The sequence below is a fragment of the Salvelinus namaycush genome, chromosome 6 (assembly GCF_016432855.1).
Source record: "Salvelinus namaycush isolate Seneca chromosome 6, SaNama_1.0, whole genome shotgun sequence".
Taxonomy (NCBI): domain Eukaryota; kingdom Metazoa; phylum Chordata; class Actinopteri; order Salmoniformes; family Salmonidae; genus Salvelinus; species Salvelinus namaycush.
The window spans coordinates 54,575-73,007 of record NC_052312.1 but is presented as its reverse complement, the minus strand read 5'-3'; the positions used below and the strand labels follow the sequence as shown (position 1 = coordinate 73,007).

Here is an 18,433-nt window from a genome sequence, read left to right as displayed (position 1 = left end):
GCTGTCTGCCCTCCCTTCTCTCCCCTAGAGGGCAATAGAGGAGTCTCTCTTCTACCTGCTCGCTCTCTCTGTCTAGATGTCTTACTCCCACTCCTCTCTCCCCCCCTCCTCCCTGTCTCTCCCCCCCTCCTCCCTGTCTCTCCCCCCCTCCTCCCTGTCTCTCCCCCCCTCCTCCCTGTCTCTCTGTGCTGGTGTTTTTAAACAGAGAGATGGGGGGAACTGGAATGGAGAGGGGAGAGATAACGAGAGAGAGAGGGGTTAACGCTGTTTGTTGAACAGACTTCTCCTGTTTCTCCCCCTCTTCGTCTGAGGGGTCAGAGGAGAGTTGGACCAGTTCAGGAGTTCTCTCAGCCATGGCTTTTACAAACCCTACTATCATACATTGTTCCCCCTCCTCTTCCTCTCCTCCCTCCTCAACCCTCTCTCCATCTCCTGCCGCTGTCATGTCCTGAGCAGGATTCTGATTAGCCCCCGCTGGGCCAGAGTCCCGCCCCCCTGGGCTGATCGACAGCGGCATGGGGGATTGGGACGGCTCAGCTGTAGAGTAGGAGGGTCCTGGTGTTTCATCGTCCCAAGCAGATTGGCTCAGAGCGTTACTTCCTGCTACCGACACCGGCCGTCTCTCTCGTTCTCCCTCCGACCCTCCTTCCTCTTCCTAGATAGACAGACAGACATATTCCTGAGGGGAAATATCTTACTTCCTCCTTCCTAGATAGACAGACAGACATATTCCTGAGAGGAAATATCCTCCTTTTCCTCAAATGAAATGCACAGGATACAGCGTAGTGTCCACAGTACAGTGACATGATAACTCACCAACTCTTCTCTCAAGGGGTGAAACAACTATTTAAAAAGTAGTAATAAAAAAAACCTCTTCATCCGAGATGGCGATGACAGAGTCGTCAGTGTCGCTAGATGATGATGTCATCCTGTCCTCGTAGGACGGCGCTGGAGGGTCGTAGATGGACAGCTGGTCATACACTTCCATACTGAGAGGGGAACGCGCAAAACTGATCTGGAGGGACACACACACACACACACACACACACACACACACACACACACACACACACACACACACACACACACACACACACACACACACACACACACACACACACACACACACAAGGGTTAGTGAGGGTGTGAGTGAGTACGTGATTGGTTTAGGGAGAGGGTGTGTGTGTGCGCGCACTCACAAGCTCGTGAAGGAAGTGATCAGTCCTCGCCAGCAGGAAGGGACGGAGTTCGTCCTGGATGGCCCCACCCCCTCCCTCCATGTCGTGACGTGCGATTCGCGAGGTGATGATGCGTTGGACGATGTTGACCAATGAGCCATGGGCGCCGTACAGCACCGTCAGCTCCCGCTGTAACCAGGGGTCAAGGGTTATAGGTCAAGGGTCTAAGTTTCAATTAATCAAATATGCAGACTAAAAACACGCTCTGAAAGACTTCATACTAGCAGCAGTAAAATGTGAGAGCTTACTGGCTTGGCCCTACAAAAATCCCCCTACGACCCCAAAAAAATCAAAGACACAGAAAACACTGACGGAATCACGGAAACCAGACATTAAAACAGATTTCTACAATATTAAAAAATGTATTGAACTTAGTAGGGAATCAACTAAATGTATTGAACTTAGTAGGGAATCAACTAAATGTATTGACCTTAGTAGGGAATCAACTAAATGTATTGAACTTAGTAGGGAATCAACTAAATGTATTGAACTTAGTAGGGAATCAACTAAATGTATTGAACTTAGTAGGGAATCAACTAAATGTATTGAACTTAGTAGGGAATCAACTAAATGTATTGAACTTAGTAGGGAATCAACTAAATGTATTAAACTTAGTAGGGAATCAACTAAATGTATTAAACTTAGTAGGGAATCAACTAAATGTATTGAACTTAGCAGGGAATCAACTAAATGTATTAAACTTAGTAGGGAATCAACTAAATGTATTAAACTTAGTAGGGGATCAACTAAATGTATTGAACTTAGTAGGGAATCATCTAAATGTATTAAATTTAGTAGGGAATCAACTAAATGTAAGGAATCAACTAAATGTATTGAACTTAGTAGGGAATCAACTAAATGTATTGAACTTAGTAGGGAATCAACTAAATGTATTGAACTTAGTAGGGAATCAACTAAATGTATTGAACTTAGTAGGGAATCAACTAAATGTATTGGAAATGAATTTGCCCAAGTTGATCCAAGGCATCAGTGATACATATTTCCTGAATCTTTCTGAAGAGACAAACAGAATTCTGATTTCAATAGGTCCTTGTGCGACAGTATTATTGTGATGCGTAATAAATCGTAATGTTCAGTCAATGAGTATTATGGGTGTGTAAACTCAGCAAAACAAAACGTCTCTTTTTCAGGAACCTGTCTTTCAAAAGATAATTCGTAAAAAATCCAAATAACTTCACAGATCTTCATTGTAAAGGGTTTTAAACACTGTTTCCCATGGTTGTTCAATGAACCATAAACAATTAATGAACATGCACCTGTGGAACGGTCGTTAAGACACTAACAGCTTATAGTCGGTCGGCAATTAAGGTCACAGCTATGAAAACGTAGGACACTAAAGAGGCCTTTCTACCGACTCTGGAAAAACACCAAAAGAAAGACCCTGCTCATCTGCGTGAACGTGCCTTAGGCATGCTGCAAGCAGGCATGAGGACTGCAGATGTGGCCAGGGCAATAAAATTACAATGTCCGTACTGTGAGACGCCTAAGACAAGAGTTACAGGGAGACAGGACGGACAGCTGATCGTCCTCGCAGTGGCAGACCACGTGATGTGAGCCATGACCAGCCTTTCCAAGCATTTTCATGGCTACAGACGTGAGTGCTACGGGTCGGTAGTCATTTAGGCAGGTTACCTTAGTGTTCTTGGGCACAGGGACTATGGTGGTCTGCTTGAAACATGTTGGTATTACACACTCGGACAGGGAGAGGTTGAAAATGTCAGCGAAGACACTTGCCAGTTGGTCAGAGCATGCTCAGAGTACACGTCCTGGTAATCCGTCTGGCCCTGCGGCCTTGTGAATGTTGACCTGTTTAAAGGTCTTACATCGGCTGCGGAGAGCGTGATCATACAGTCATCCGGAACAGCTGATGCTCTCATGCATGTTTCAGTGTTACTTGCCTCGAAGCGAGCATAGAAGTAATTTAGCTCGTCTGGTAGGCTCGTGTCACTGGGCAGCTCTCGGCTGTGTTTCCCTTTGTGGTCTGTAATAGTTTGCAAGCCCTGCCACATCCGACGAGCGTCGGAGCCGGTGTAGTACGATTTGATCTTATCCCTGTATTGACGCTTTGCCTGTTTGATGGTTCGTCGGAGGGCATAGCGGGATTTCTTATAAGATTCCGGGTTAGAGTCCCGCTCCTTGAAAGCGGCAGCTCTACCATTTAGCTCAGTGTGAATGTTGCCTGTAAACCATGGCTTCTGGTTGGGGGATGTACGTACAGTCACTGTGGGGACGACATCCTCGATGCACTTATTGATAAAGCCAGTGACTGATGTGGTGTACTCCTCAATACCATCGGAAGAATCCCGGAGCATATTCCAGTCTGTACTAGCAAAACAGTCCTGTAGCTTAGCATCTGCTTCATCTGACCACTTATTTTAATAGACCGAGTCACTGGTGCTTCCTGCTTTAATTTTTGCTTGTAAGCAGGAATCAGGAGGATAGAATTATGGTTTTATTTGCCAAATGGAGGGCGAGCTTTGTATGTGTCTCTGTGTGTGGAGTAAAGGTGGTCTAGAGTTCTTTTTAAATCTGATTGCATATGTGACATGCTGATAGAAATGAGGTAAAACTGATTAAAGTGTCCCTGCATTAAAGTCCCCGGCCACTAGGAGCACCGCCTCTGGATGGGAGTTTTCCTGTTTGCTTATGGCCTTATACAGCTCATTGAGCGCTGTGTTAGTGCCAGCTTCGGTCTGTGGTGGTATGTAGACAGCTACGACAAATACAGATGAAAACTCTCTAGGTAGATAGTGTGGTCTACAGCTTATCATGAGATACTCTACCTCAGGCGAGCAAAACCTAGAGACTTCCTTAGATATTGTGCACCAGCTGTTGTTTACATATATGCATAGGCCACCGCCCCTTGTCCTGTCGATAGAGTGTATAACCCGCCAGCTGTATGTTCTTAATGTCGTCGTTCAGCCACGACTCGTGAAACATAAGATTACAGTTTTTAATGTCCCGTAGGTATTAAACACACACACACATTAAACACACACACACACACACACACACACACACACCTGTAACCAGGGGAGGAGTCTATGGAGCGCCACCGGGTTCCGCTGGTAAAACGCCGCAGTGATGTCACGGGGCCTCTCGCAGCCCCCGCGGGCGTTCCTGACACGTACGCCACTGCGGTAGAGCGCCCGGCGGAAAGAAAGCATCTCCCGTGGTCGGAGCAGTCTTACGGAGCGCCCCTCTCTCTGGGACCGTCGCCTAGCAGCCAGACGCACCATGAGACGCTGCACCCCTCGATCGTGAGGTGGGGGGGCGGACGCACCTGTCAGCCCATCAAAGATGACCCCCGGGTCCTCTCCATCCATCTCTCCTGAGAGGAAGGGGGAGGGAAGAGGGACAGAGAGAGAGAGAAAAAAAGCTTTTCACTCAATGTGGCATGAGAGTCTGCTACACAAATTGATGGAAAGTGGTGTTGGGGGAAAAAATACGACATTATAAAATCCATGTACACAAACAACAAGTGCGGGGTTAAAATTGGCAAAAAAATACACACATTTCTTTCCACAGGGTCGTGGGTGAGACAGGGATGCAGCTTAAGCCCCACCCTCTTCAATATATATATCAACGAATTGGCGCGGGCACTAGAACAGTCTGCAGCACCCGGTCTCACCCTACTAGACTCTGAAGTCAAATGTCTACTGTTTGCTGAAGATCTGGTGCTTCTGTCACCAACCAAGGAGGGCCTACAGCAGCACCTAGATCTTCTGCACTGATTCTGTCAGACCTGGGCCCTGACAGTAAATCTCAGTAAGACCAAAATAATGGTGTTCCAAAAAAGGTCCAGTTGCCAGGACCACAAATACAAATTCCATCTAGACACCGTTGCCCTAGAGCACACAAACTATACATACCTCGGCCTAAACATCAGGAACTGTATGTCCTACAGGCTGAGGTACCCACACTGGGGTGGTGTACAACCCCTACAGGTACCCACACTGGGGTGGTGTATAACTCCTACAGGTACCCACACTGGGGTGGTGTATAACTCCTACAGGCTGAGGTACCCACACTGGGGTGGTGTATAACTCCTACAGGCTGAGGTACCCACACTGGGGTGGTGTATAACTCCTACAGGCTGAGGTACCCACACTGGGGTGGTGTATAACTCCTACAGGCTGAGGTACCCACACTGGGGTGGTGTATAACCCCTACAGGCTGAGGTACCCACACTGGGGTGGTGTATAACCCCTACAGGCTGAGGTACCCACACTGGGGTGGTGTATAACTCCTACAGGCTGAGGTACCCACACTGGGGTGGTGTATAACCCCTACAGGCTGAGGTACCCACACTGGGGTGGTGTATAACCCCTACAGGCTGAGGTACCCACACTGGGGTGGTGTATAACTCCTACAGGCTGAGGTACCCACACTGGGGTGGTGTATAACTCCTACAGGCTGAGGTACCCACACTGGGGTGGTGTATAACCCCTACAGGCTGAGGTACCCACACTGGGGTGGTGTATAACTCCTACAGGTACCCACACTGGGGTGGTGTATAACTCCTATAGGTACCCACACTGGGGTGGTGTATAACTCCTATAGGTACCCACACTGGGGTGGTGTATAACTCCTACAGGCTGAGGTACCCACACTGGGGTGGTGTATAACTCCTATAGGTACCCACACTGGGGTGGTGTATAACTCCTACAGGCTGAGGTACCCACACTGGGGTGGTGTATAACTCCTACAGGTACCCACACTGGGGTGGTGTATAACTCCTACAGGTACCCACACTGGGGTGGTGTATAACCCCTACAGGCTGAGGTACCCACACTGGGGTGGTGTATAACTCCTACAGGTACCCACACTGGGGTGGTGTATAACTCCTACAGGTACCCACACTGGGGTGGTGTATAACTCCTACAGGTACCCACACTGGGGTGGTGTATAACTCCTATAGGTACCCACACTGGGGTGGTGTATAACCCCTACAGGTACCCACACTGGGGTGGTGTATAACCCCTACAGGCTGAGGTACCCACACTGGGGTGGTGTATAACTCCTACAGGCTGAGGTACCCACACTGGGGTGGTGTATAACTCCTACAGGTACCCACACTGGGGGGGTGTATAACTCCTACAGGTACCCACACTGGGGTGGTGTATAACTCCTATAGGTACCCACACTGGGGTGGTGTATAACCCCTACAGGCTGAGGTACCCACACTGGGGTGGTGTATAACTCCTACAGGTACCCACACTGGGGTGGTGTATAACTCCTACAGGTACCCACACTGGGGTGGTGTATAACTCCTACAGCCTGAGGTACCCACACTGGGGTGGTGTATAACTCCTACAGGTACCCACACTGGGGTGGTGTATAACTCCTACAGGTACCCACACTGGGGTGGTGTATAACTCCTATAGGTACCCACACTGGGGTGGTGTATAACTCCTACAGGTACCCACACTGGGGTGGTGTATAACCCCTACAGGCTGAGGTACCCACACTGGGGTGGTGTATAACTCCTACAGGCTGAGGTACCCACACTGGGGTGGTGTATAACCCCTACAGGCTGAGGTACCCACACTGGGGTGGTGTATAACTCCTACAGCCTGAGGTACCCACACTGGGGTGGTGTATAACTCCTACAGGCTGAGGTACCCACACTGGGGTGGTGTATAACCCCTACAGGCTGAGGTACCCACACTGGGGTGGTGTATAACTCCTACAGGCTGAGGTACCCACACTGGGGTGGTGTATAACTCCTATAGGTACCCACACTGGGGTGGTGTATAACTCCTATAGGTACCCACACTGGGGTGGTGTATAACTCCTACAGGTACCCACACTGGGGTGGTGTATAACCCCTACAGGCTGAGGTACCCACACTGGGGGGGTGTATAACTCCTACAGGCTGAGGTACCCACACTGGGGTGGTGTACAACCCCTACAGGTACCCACACTGGGGTGGTGTATAACCCCTACAGGCTGAGGTACCCACACTGGGGTGGTGTATAACCCCTACAGGTACCCACACTGGGGTGGTGTATAACTCCTACAGGCTGAGGTACCCACACTGGGGTGGTGTATAACTCCTACAGGCTGAGGTACCCACACTGGGGTGGTGTATAACCCCTACAGGCTGAGGTACCCACACTGGGGTGGTGTATAACTCCTACAGGCTGAGGTACCCACACTGGGGTGGTGTATAACTCCTACAGCCTGAGGTACCCACACTGGGGTGGTGTATAACTCCTACAGGTACCCACACTGGGGTGGTGTATAACTCCTATAGGCTGAGGTACCCACACTGGGGTGGTGTATAACCCCTACAGGCTGAGGTACCCACACTGGGGTGGTGTATAACTCCTACAGGCTGAGGTACCCACACTGGGGTGGTGTATAACTCCTACAGGCTGAGGTACCCACACTGGGGTGGTGTATAACTCCTACAGGCTGAGGTACCCACACTGGGGTGGTGTATAACCCCTACAGGTACCCACACTGGGGTGGTGTATAACTCCTACAGGTACCCACACTGGGGTGGTGTATAACTCCTACAGGCTGAGGTACCCACACTGGGGTGGTGTATAACTCCTACAGGCTGAGGTACCCACACTGGGGTGGTGTATAACTCCTACAGGCTGAGGTACCCACACTGGGGTGGTGTATAACTCCTACAGGTACCCACACTGGGGTGGTGTATAACCCCTACAGGTACCCACACTGGGGTGGTGTATAACTCCTACAGGTACCCACACTGGGGTGGTGTATAACTCCTACAGGCTGAGGTACCCACACTGGGGTGGTGTATAACCCCTACAGGCTGAGGTACCCACACTGGGGTGGTGTATAACTCCTACAGGCTGAGGTACCCACACTGGGGTGGTGTATAACCCCTACAGGTACCCACACTGGGGTGGTGTATAACCCCTACAGGCTGAGGTACCCACACTGGGGTGGTGTATAACCCCTACAGGCTGAGGTACCCACACTGGGGTGGTGTATAACTCCTACAGGTACCCACACTGGGGTGGTGTATAACTCCTACAGGTACCCACACTGGGGTGGTGTATAACTCCTACAGCCTGAGGTACCCACACTGGGGTGGTGTATAACTCCTACAGGCTGAGGTACCCACACTGGGGTGGTGTATAACTCCTACAGGCTGAGGTACCCACACTGGGGTGGTGTATAACTCCTACAGGCTGAGGTACCCACACTGGGGTGGTGTATAACTCCTACAGGCTGAGGTACCCACACTGGGGTGGTGTATAACCCCTACAGGCTGAGGTACCCACACTGGGGTGGTGTATAACTCCTACAGGTACCCACACTGGGGTGGTGTATAACCCCTACAGGTACCCACACTGGGGTGGTGTATAACTCCTACAGGTACCCACACTGGGGTGGTGTATAACTCCTACAGGTACCCACACTGGGGTGGTGTATAACTCCTACAGGTACCCACACTGGGGTGGTGTATAACTCCTACAGGTACCCACACTGGGGTGGTGTATAACTCCTACAGGTACCCACACTGGGGTGGTGTATAACTCCTACAGGTACCCACACTGGGGTGGTGTATAACTCCTACAGGTACCCACACTGGGGTGGTGTATAACTCCTACAGGTACCCACACTGGGGTGGTGTATAACTCCTACAGGTACCCACACTGGGGTGGTGTATAACTCCTACAGGCTGAGGTACCCACACTGGGGTGGTGTATAACTCCTACAGGCTGAGGTACCCACACTGGGGTGGTGTATAACTCCTATAGGTACCCACACTGGGGTGGTGTATAACTCCTACAGGTACCCACACTGGGGTGGTGTATAACTCCTACAGGCTGAGGTACCCACACTGGGGTGGTGTATAACTCCTACAGGCTGAGGTACCCACACTGGGGTGGTGTATAACTCCTACAGGCTGAGGTACCCACACTGGGGTGGTGTATAACTCCTATAGGTACCCACACTGGGGTGGTGTATAACTCCTACAGGTACCCACACTGGGGTGGTGTATAACTCCTACAGGCTGAGGTACCCACACTGGGGTGGTGTATAACTCCTACAGGCTGAGGTACCCACACTGGGGTGGTGTATAACTCCTACAGGTACCCACACTGGGGTGGTGTATAACTCCTACAGGTACCCACACTGGGGTGGTGTATAACTCCTATAGGTACCCACACTGGGGTGGTGTATAACTCCTACAGGTACCCACACTGGGGTGGTGTATAACTCCTACAGGTACCCACACTGGGGTGGTGTATAACTCCTATAGGTACCCACACTGGGGTGGTGTATAACTCCTACAGGTACCCACACTGGGGTGGTGTATAACTCCTACAGGCTGAGGTACCCACACTGGGGTGGTGTATAACTCCTACAGGTACCCACACTGGGGTGGTGTATAACTCCTACAGGTACCCACACTGCGGTGGTGTATAACTCCTACAGGTACCCACACTGGGGTGGTGTATAACTCCTACAGGCTGAGGTACCCACACTGGGGTGGTGTATAACTCCTACAGGTACCCACACTGGGGTGGTGTATAACTCCTACAGGTACCCACACTGGGGTGGTGTATAACCCCTACAGGCTGAGGTACCCACACTGGGGTGGTGTATAACTCCTACAGGCTGAGGTACCCACACTGGGGTGGTGTATAACTCCTACAGGCTGAGGTACCCACACTGGGGTGGTGTATAACTCCTACAGGTACCCACACTGGGGTGGTGTATAACCCCTACAGGCTGAGGTACCCACACTGGGGTGGTGTATAACCCCTACAGGCTGAGGTACCCACACTGGGGTGGTGTATAACTCCTACAGGCTGAGGTACCCACACTGGGGTGGTGTATAACTCCTACAGGCTGAGGTACCCACACTGGGGTGGTGTATAACTCCTACAGGTACCCACACTGGGGTGGTGTATAACCCCTACAGGCTGAGGTACCCACACTGGGGTGGTGTATAACTCCTACAGGCTGAGGTACCCACACTGGGGTGGTGTATAACTCCTACAGGCTGAGGTACCCACACTGGGGGGGTGTATAACTCCTACAGGCTGAGGTACCCACACTGGGGTGGTGTATAACCCCTACAGGCTGAGGTACCCACACTGGGGTGGTGTATAACTCCTACAGGTACCCACACTGGGGTGGTGTATAACCCCTACAGGCTCAGGTACCCACACTGGGGTGGTGTATAACTCCTACAGCCTGAGGTACCCACACTGGGGTGGTGTATAACTCCTACAGGTACCCACACTGGGGTGGTGTATAACTCCTACAGGTACCCACACTGGGGTGGTGTATAACTCCTACAGCCTGAGGTACCCACACTGGGGTGGTGTATAACCCCTACAGGCTGAGGTACCCACACTGGGGTGGTGTATAACTCCTACAGCCTGAGGTACCCACACTGGGGTGGTGTATAACCCCTACAGGCTGAGGTACCCACACTGGGGTGGTGTATAACTCCTACAGGTACCCACACTGGGGTGGTGTATAACCCCTACAGGCTGAGGTACCCACACTGGGGTGGTGTATAACTCCTACAGGCTGAGGTACCCACACTGGGGTGGTGTATAACTCCTACAGGTACCCACACTGGGGTGGTGTATAACCCCTACAGATGAAGGTACCCTCTAGTCTAGACCAACCTCAGGCACTGAATTTAATTTATTTGGATTAAAAAACAAAGAGCACTTAAAAATATGAATGAAATGACATCTTTCCAAAGTGGTCCTCAAAAGGCAACAAATCACACCTAAGGATTAAAAGACAAGGTTACCTCTCATCCCTCCATCCTCAGGCCTGGGTAGAAGAGGAGGATGAAGAGGGGGGAGAGGAGGAGCAGAAGAGAGGCCCCTCCCTCTCCACAGTCGTCCTGACTGTCTCCTCTCTCTCCCTCCTCTCCCCTGCCCCACCCCCCCTCCTCTTCTCCTCGTCCTCCTTCGTTCTCCGTGACTACCATCTACCCTGGCGGTCACCAAGGCAACGGCGGCTGCTTCGGCAGCTGCGATCATTGCGGTCCCGTTCTCTCCAGGAACAGGCGGTGGTCTGAGAGTGAACTCTTTAAAGTTGTCCTGGGCCTTGATCGAGTGAAGGATGGAGGAGAACGGCTGCTTACACAGAGGGCACTCCACCTGGAGATAGGATCAGAAATAACATAAGAAATTATTTTTTAATCCCAGAGGGCAAATCGGTTTGTCCATCATTTCAGTAATCAAAATGCTACTCAGAGCTATGCTATTATAAAACACACAAAAGTCTAACCTAGTACTTGTTCTGTGCACAAAAATGTAGTGCACTACATAGGGAATAGGGTGCTATTTGGGACGTATAGGGTCTGATCAAAAGTAGTGCACTACATAGGGAATAGGGTGCTGTTTGTGACGTATAGGGTCTGGTCAAAGGTAGTGCACTACATAGGGAATAGGGTGCTATTTGTGACGTATAGGGTCTGGTCAAAGGTAGTGCACTACATAGGGAATAGGGTGCTGTTTGTGACGTATAGGGTCTGGTCAAAGGTAGTGCACTACATAGGGAATAGGGTGCTATTTGTGACGTATAGGGTCTGGTCAAAGGTAGTGCACTACATAGGGAATAGGGTGCTGTTTGGGACACTCATACCTTGTTGTTGCTCCACTCCTGTATGCATCGGAAGCAGAAGCGATGGAGGCACCTGTTCAGGTAATGAAGAAACGGGTGAAAAGGGGTGACATCCTAAAACTGAGAATACTGGTGCTGGGCTAAAATAATATACTACAAAAAAATATACACATTTAGAATTCACTCAAGTCTTCGTCAGGTGAAGTCTGCTGAAGTCAGAACTTATATTTGGGTAAAGCACTAGGGAGCAGCAATATGCTTGGTCTCTCATTTCTTTACCTAGGCCCTAGTTTTGGCGCACCAGGACTACTGTTCAGTTGTGTGTTTATGTAACCGGTGTGAAATGGCTAGCTAGTTAGCGGTGGTGCGCGCTAATAGCGTTTCCAATCGGTGACGTCACTCGCTCTGAGACCTTGAAGTAGTTGTTCCCCTTGCTCTGCAAGGGCCGCGGCTTTTGTGGAGCGATGGGTAACAATGCTTCGAGGGTGGCGGTTGTTGATGTGTGCAGAGGGTCTCTGGTTCGAGCCCAGGTAGGGGTGAGGAGAGGGATGGAAGCTATACTGTTACATTCAGGCGCAGCAAAGACGGACTTACGCAAATAGCAGTTGGTCCAAAACTTAGAAGCACAAATTGATTGCACTAAGATGTACACGGAGGGAAAACGTCAATGACATGCATGTGTCATGACGTTGGGTTGGGGGTAGGTTTATGACAGTCATAAATACCTCTTTCCCCCTTTTTCTCTCTCCCTACTATAACTGATGTGACATAAGAAAACCCCTTGGAGATCATAGAGATTCTGGGTAACATCAGAAGTGGGGGGAAATGAACTATATTCTGGTAATCCGACCAACTGAACATATGCGGTGGTACTTAAGGTATATTATGTCAGTTCGGTTGCCCTCTGACACATTCTCATCAATGATAGAATGACATAAACTCTACTGTGGAAAGTCTAAACGTCAGAGGTATCGGATTCACATGGAATTGTTGTTTAATTGAAATGTTTGAATATGACATTATTTGTGAAGAGGTGAAATGTAATTTTAGCTTCCAAATGAGAGATCTGTGCTTTCATAAGTTTTCCTCTGCTCACAGTGGCCCGCCCCTGTGAAGAGGCATGGGTTATAAACTTTTCAGACACACCCCTCTCCCTCCACTATAAAGGCCATGGACAAGAATATAACTTCCTGTTCCGGGTACACCAGGATGACGGTCCGGTGTCATAATGGTTCAGATAATAACTACAGAAGTGATAAAGCCAACATCAGCATGGACTTTGATTGTGAATGGTATGAACTTTGAACTCGTATTCACTACAGAAGTGATATCTCCTAGCCGTTGAGTTAGCAACAGCTAAACGCAGGTTAGGAAGGACAGTCCAAGTATCCCGTCTACTACACACAACGTATCCCGTGACTACCAGAGACATTCTTCAAAGGACAGAGGACTCGGGTTGGCGACACGGTCCATCTACCACCAACCTACGGAAGCGCAGCTCAGAGTAAATATGTATTGCATTTTCCTCTTCAAATGGGCGGTAATTTAGAATGCATAAGATACTGTATTTACGATAGTACAGCTCGCCTATGTTCAAGTCTCCCGCTCTTTCACTAGGACAGCCCCTTCCCTTTGTGTAACAAGCTGTCATATCTATTCCGCCCGCTAGGGACGTTTTTCTGTGTGACGTAATTTGTGATCAAGTTATGATTTAATTGTATATGTGTGATTCTGTGTGATTAGTTAGGTATTTAGTAAATAAATAATGAAACCCAATTTTGTATTGCTGATTCAACTTGTTAGCCAGGATTCTTGCAGATAATCAAGGATTTACAACTTTCAGATGAGACTGAATAAAATGACGATTAATGTGACTGTTATGGATGTAAAATCTTACTAAATCTTTAAGAGTTTATTCGGAAGATAACAGCTCTATAAATATTATTTCGTGGTGTCCCTCTCTAGTTAATTAACATTTACATGATTAGTTCAATCAGGTGATATTAATTACGGAGAAATTATTTTATAGAATAGCATGTCATAGCAATTAATCTGGCCTAGCCAAAGACACGACACATGTCATTCTCTCCCGGGTCAAAGTTCAGGAGAGATTGACTGCGTCACCATTGGTCTTTGTGAGGTGTTGATGGTACTAAACAGGACTGTTCAAGCAGCTGGCATACAGTTCAGACACTCATCTGTACAACACAAGACATGCAACCAGAGGTCTCTTCACAGTTCCCAGGTCCAGAACAGAGGCTGGGAAACAAACAGTATTAAATGCATTTTGCATTGTATTATGTATGTGATATGTGGGTGTCTCGCTGCACTAGCTGGGGGGGAATGGCTAAATTGCAATGTAAATGTAGTGATATGTATGTTATGCATTTTATTTATTGTTTCCTGTTTGGACCCCAGGAAGCCTCGGGCAGCGGCTAATTGGGATCCTAATACCTGTCCAGATAAGACATGTTGTTGAAGCGGTCCAGACAGATTGGGCATTTAGAGTCAGGAGACGCCTCGGCCGAAACCGACTGAGAGGAGGCCTTCGAGGTTTCTTCCTGTTCCTGGCCGGCTCCTCCGCTCTCCCTCCGCCGGACACGCAGTTTCATCTTAGTGGGGGCCATCTTCTAGAGAGGGGGGGGGGAAGTGTCAAGACAGTGGATACACCTCCCAGACACATCAACTGGAAACATTTTGCTACAGTGCATGTATGCTAGTTTGAGATGAATGTAAGTTAGCCTACTATGGGGATGTGAGTGAATACACATGCTACCAGTGGCTAGTCTAGGGCCTAACCCTTCACCATGACTCTCTGTTCCATTACACTACACATAGAGTCATTGGACGAAGGCTACAACGCTTGGATCTGAACAATAACAGGCATCGCTTGGGGTATGGTTTTGGAAACATAACGACCTTATCAGCGAGAATATATTTTTTTAAAGGGTTAAATTGATACACACTTTTATAGGGTTCCCACACGGACATATTTCCATGTTACAGCGCTTGTTCATGTAAACGTCAACTACCTTTGCTAATTAGCTATCTGCGTCTCCGAACAACTGTGTGTAAACGGAAGACAGACGCCAAACGTGTTGTCACTGGAAAAACACTGTTGGCAGCAACTGTGTTAAAACGGTGTACAGTAAAACGCGCTGCATTGTCAATCCGAAGTCTGCATTGGCCGCACAGCATTTCCGGTGATACGGCCTCTGCAGAACTCAGGGTATTCATACTTATTGCGCTTGTTGAGAAGGAAGTTGTCAAGATAGCAAGTTTGTGTTTTTACAGGACCCCCCGCATTCACCTACCGTCAACGCGTAACTATACAGAACCCTCCGCGTTGTTACAACATTTGAGAGGCGCACGGCGATGCGGTTCAGAGTTCAAGTTGGCCTATGCGTGCCTACGGAGGCTCCGCATTGCGTCACACCAACCATACGGTGCCTCCGACCACATTTTCAGATCTTATTGTGTTTTTAGCGACCAGATCTAGCATATATATATAATTCACAGCTGGCTTTGGTAACGACGTGCTGCTTCCGCTTCCGTGTCTGTCCAGCTAGCTAGTTAGCGTACCAACCCTGAATGCTAACCATCCGTGCCCTGGTTCTTCGCTCACCAATCCCAGTCACTCACTACCTACAAAGATAGCTAGGTAGCTGCATCACTAGCTAACACTAATGATGATAATCAAACGATACAAAACAAAAGAGGTTGATAGCTAGCTCGTCAGCTGACAGGCTAGCCGGGTAACGTTAGCCAGCTAACATAGTTAGCTAACGTCTCTCTTCCTACCTGACAACTCGAATCCCTGCAGAGATCTCCGGTTCACGGTCAAAACATCACAACACCTAACGTTACCACCGAATCCGTTAGTGTCGCTCATCAGCTAGCTATCTGACGACATTACGGCGAATTCAGACCTAAAGAAAGGTATAAATTGTAAAATGTATGGTAGGATGTCGGCGAGCTATCAAACTTGGTATTGTTAATCAGAAAGCAGAGCGCAAATCGGTAACAAAGAGGATTTCGGGATACTGGAGGACTTTATCCTCGCGCAGCCGCACGCTTTACTAATGGCCAGGGAAGATAAGAGGTTGATTGACTGCGTCCACATTTGTTGTTGTTGGTAGAAACTATTTCATCTTGCCTTCTTCGTATTACACGTCCACTTCCCATCTATAAATGAGCAAATTGTCATGTTATTGTTAGATTTCAGACCTGGGCCCAGTTTCCCGATAGTGATGGAATTTAGGAGACGATGTGACTGACACCCGTTTGCCAAAACACCACGCAGGGCGCTCGTTTCAAAGTGTCCTTACAGGAGCTGTCCTGTGCTGAAAATTATTCCAGAATGTAGACTAAAGAGCTTGCTGTAGCTCGTAAATGATTTATGGCTATTTAAAGTATTTTCTTTATTTTTAACACAATACAGTTTTCCCACCAAGAGAAGAAATGTTCTGTATGCTATTATGTATCGAGGTGTTTGTATTATGTTTGACAAGTTCGTTATCATGCTATTTTGTATGCAGTGTTTTGAATATGTAAATGATGCATTTCTTCTGTTTGTCTAAACTGAGCATGAATCAATAAGGCCAAAGTCAGGGTCGCTCGTTCCATCATTCACTATAGAAAATATCAACGTGACTTAAAAATAGGATGAGTACACATATATGAAAGTGAATATTTAGCCTAATAATCTAGCTATTATACAATGCGGTTATCTCGGGTTTCTTTATTTTATTTTATTATCCTTGCTTCGCTTGTTTATAACTTTGCAAATTTTTTTGGGGGGGGGTATTCATATTCAACACTGAAGTTTTCAGTGGTCACAGACAAATGAACATATACATTTAATGTTTAGCAGAGATTTTCTGTGTGTAAAGTGACGACGGGAAACGATGATCTAACGGCGCACTTAGCTCTTCTCCGTGTGGTCATAATGCGTTTATAGCCAATCAGTTGTGTTGTGACAAGGTAGGGGCGGTATACAGAAGATAGCCAATCAGTTGTGTTGTGACAAGGTAGGGGCGGTATACAGAAGATAGCCAATCAGTTGTGTTGTGACAAGGTAGGGGCGGTATACAGAAGATAGCCAATCAGTTGTGTTGTGACAAGGTAGGGGCGGTATACAGAAGCCCTATTTTATGAGTAGTGATTGACCCTAGGATGGCAACAGGTGAATTCTAGGTGGTGTTACTGTCTTCCTCTATTCAGATTGTTTAATACTCAACACAACACTGACAGTTATTTCTTTAGCACTGTATCAAAACACCGTTATAGACTGTATTGGAAAGATCCATACCAGTATGTTGACCAATACTGGTATACTTTAAAATACAATGTATCGCCCAGCCCTAGTCTGTGTGTCTGTATCTCTCTCTGTGTGTGTGTGTGTGTGTGTGTGTGTGTGTGTGTGTGTGTATCTTTTTCTGTGTGTGTGTTTGTACCCCGGTTGAGAGGTACAGTATCTCTTTGTTGAGCAGGACATCGTTCAGACTTCCTTAAGGACAATACTCAGTGATGATGGCAACGTTAGGAATCTCCACACAACTTTTAAAATAATTTTCACAGGTTAGGGTGGCCCAGTATCACATTGGACAGAGGCAGTGGTTAATTTGTCATTTGGGAGGTATCGGAACAGAAAGTGAGCGCGAGAGGAGGTTGACCCGCGGGCCTCTGAGGTACCAGAACGCATGATAAAAAAATACCTTTATAATAAAGCATTGCATATCATCGCTTTTGCGTAGTGACATAGAGCAGTAGAGTAGAGGGACGTACACAAGTTGCATACATGAGGAACATTTTTAGTAGTCTAGGATCCGGGGAAAAATGTGTCCTCTTATAAATGCGATTCATGCAATTTTACATAATTTTACTGGAGACTATGGCAGAATCTTTTTTTTATACCACACAAATGATAGAAACGACAGGCTACTTTGACTCTGACAAACTGAGAATCTGAGATCAATAAAAACGACTTGGTCTTGAATCCGTCAATAGTCTAGGCCTGGGTGTGTGGAGGTAACTACAATATGAGGAGGAAATTATAAGTTATAGTGATTAAACAGTGGAGGCTCCTCAGAGGAGGAAGGGGGAGGACAGCGAATTAAAAATAAAAATAGTGCAACATAAAAAAAGGATAAAACTATACCCTTTACTCAATACTTTGTTGAAGCACCTTCGGCAGTGATTACAGCCTCGAGTCTTTTTTTATTTATTTTTTATTTCACCTTTATTTAACCAGGTAGGCTAGTTGAGAACAAGTTCTCATTTGCAACTGCGACCTCGCCAAGATAAAGCAAAACAGTTCGACACATACAACAACACATGGAATAAACAAACATACAATCAATAATACAGTAGAAAAATATACAGTGGGGAGAACAAGTATTTGATACACTGCCGATTTTGCAGGTTTTCCTACTTACAAAGCATGTAGAGGTCTTTCATTTTTATCATAGGTACACTTCAACTGTGAGAGACGGAATCTAAAACAAAAATCCAGAAAATCACATTGTATGATTTTTAGGTAATTCATTTAATTAATTTATACAGCGTGTGCAAATGAGGTAGGATAA

The 18,433-nt window shown here is 47.6% G+C and overlaps 1 protein-coding gene across 1 annotated transcript; it reads right to left on the bottom strand.

Moving 5' to 3' along the window:
- Positions 1 to 181: 181 nt before the first annotated feature.
- LOC120049435 (E3 ubiquitin-protein ligase Topors-like) lies at positions 182 to 15,889 on the bottom strand (the record flags this gene model as incomplete). The annotated part of the gene is made up of 9 exons (XM_038995702.1): positions 15,648 to 15,889; positions 14,301 to 14,476; positions 11,868 to 11,919; positions 11,171 to 11,380; positions 11,026 to 11,137; positions 4,283 to 4,590; positions 1,200 to 1,367; positions 872 to 1,015; positions 182 to 655 (listed from the first exon to the last, which is right to left on the bottom strand). Coding segments are annotated over exons 2-9 (1,641 nt in total), but the record flags the coding sequence as incomplete, so codon positions are not given.
- Between the last annotated feature and the right edge of the window lie 2,544 nt (positions 15,890 to 18,433).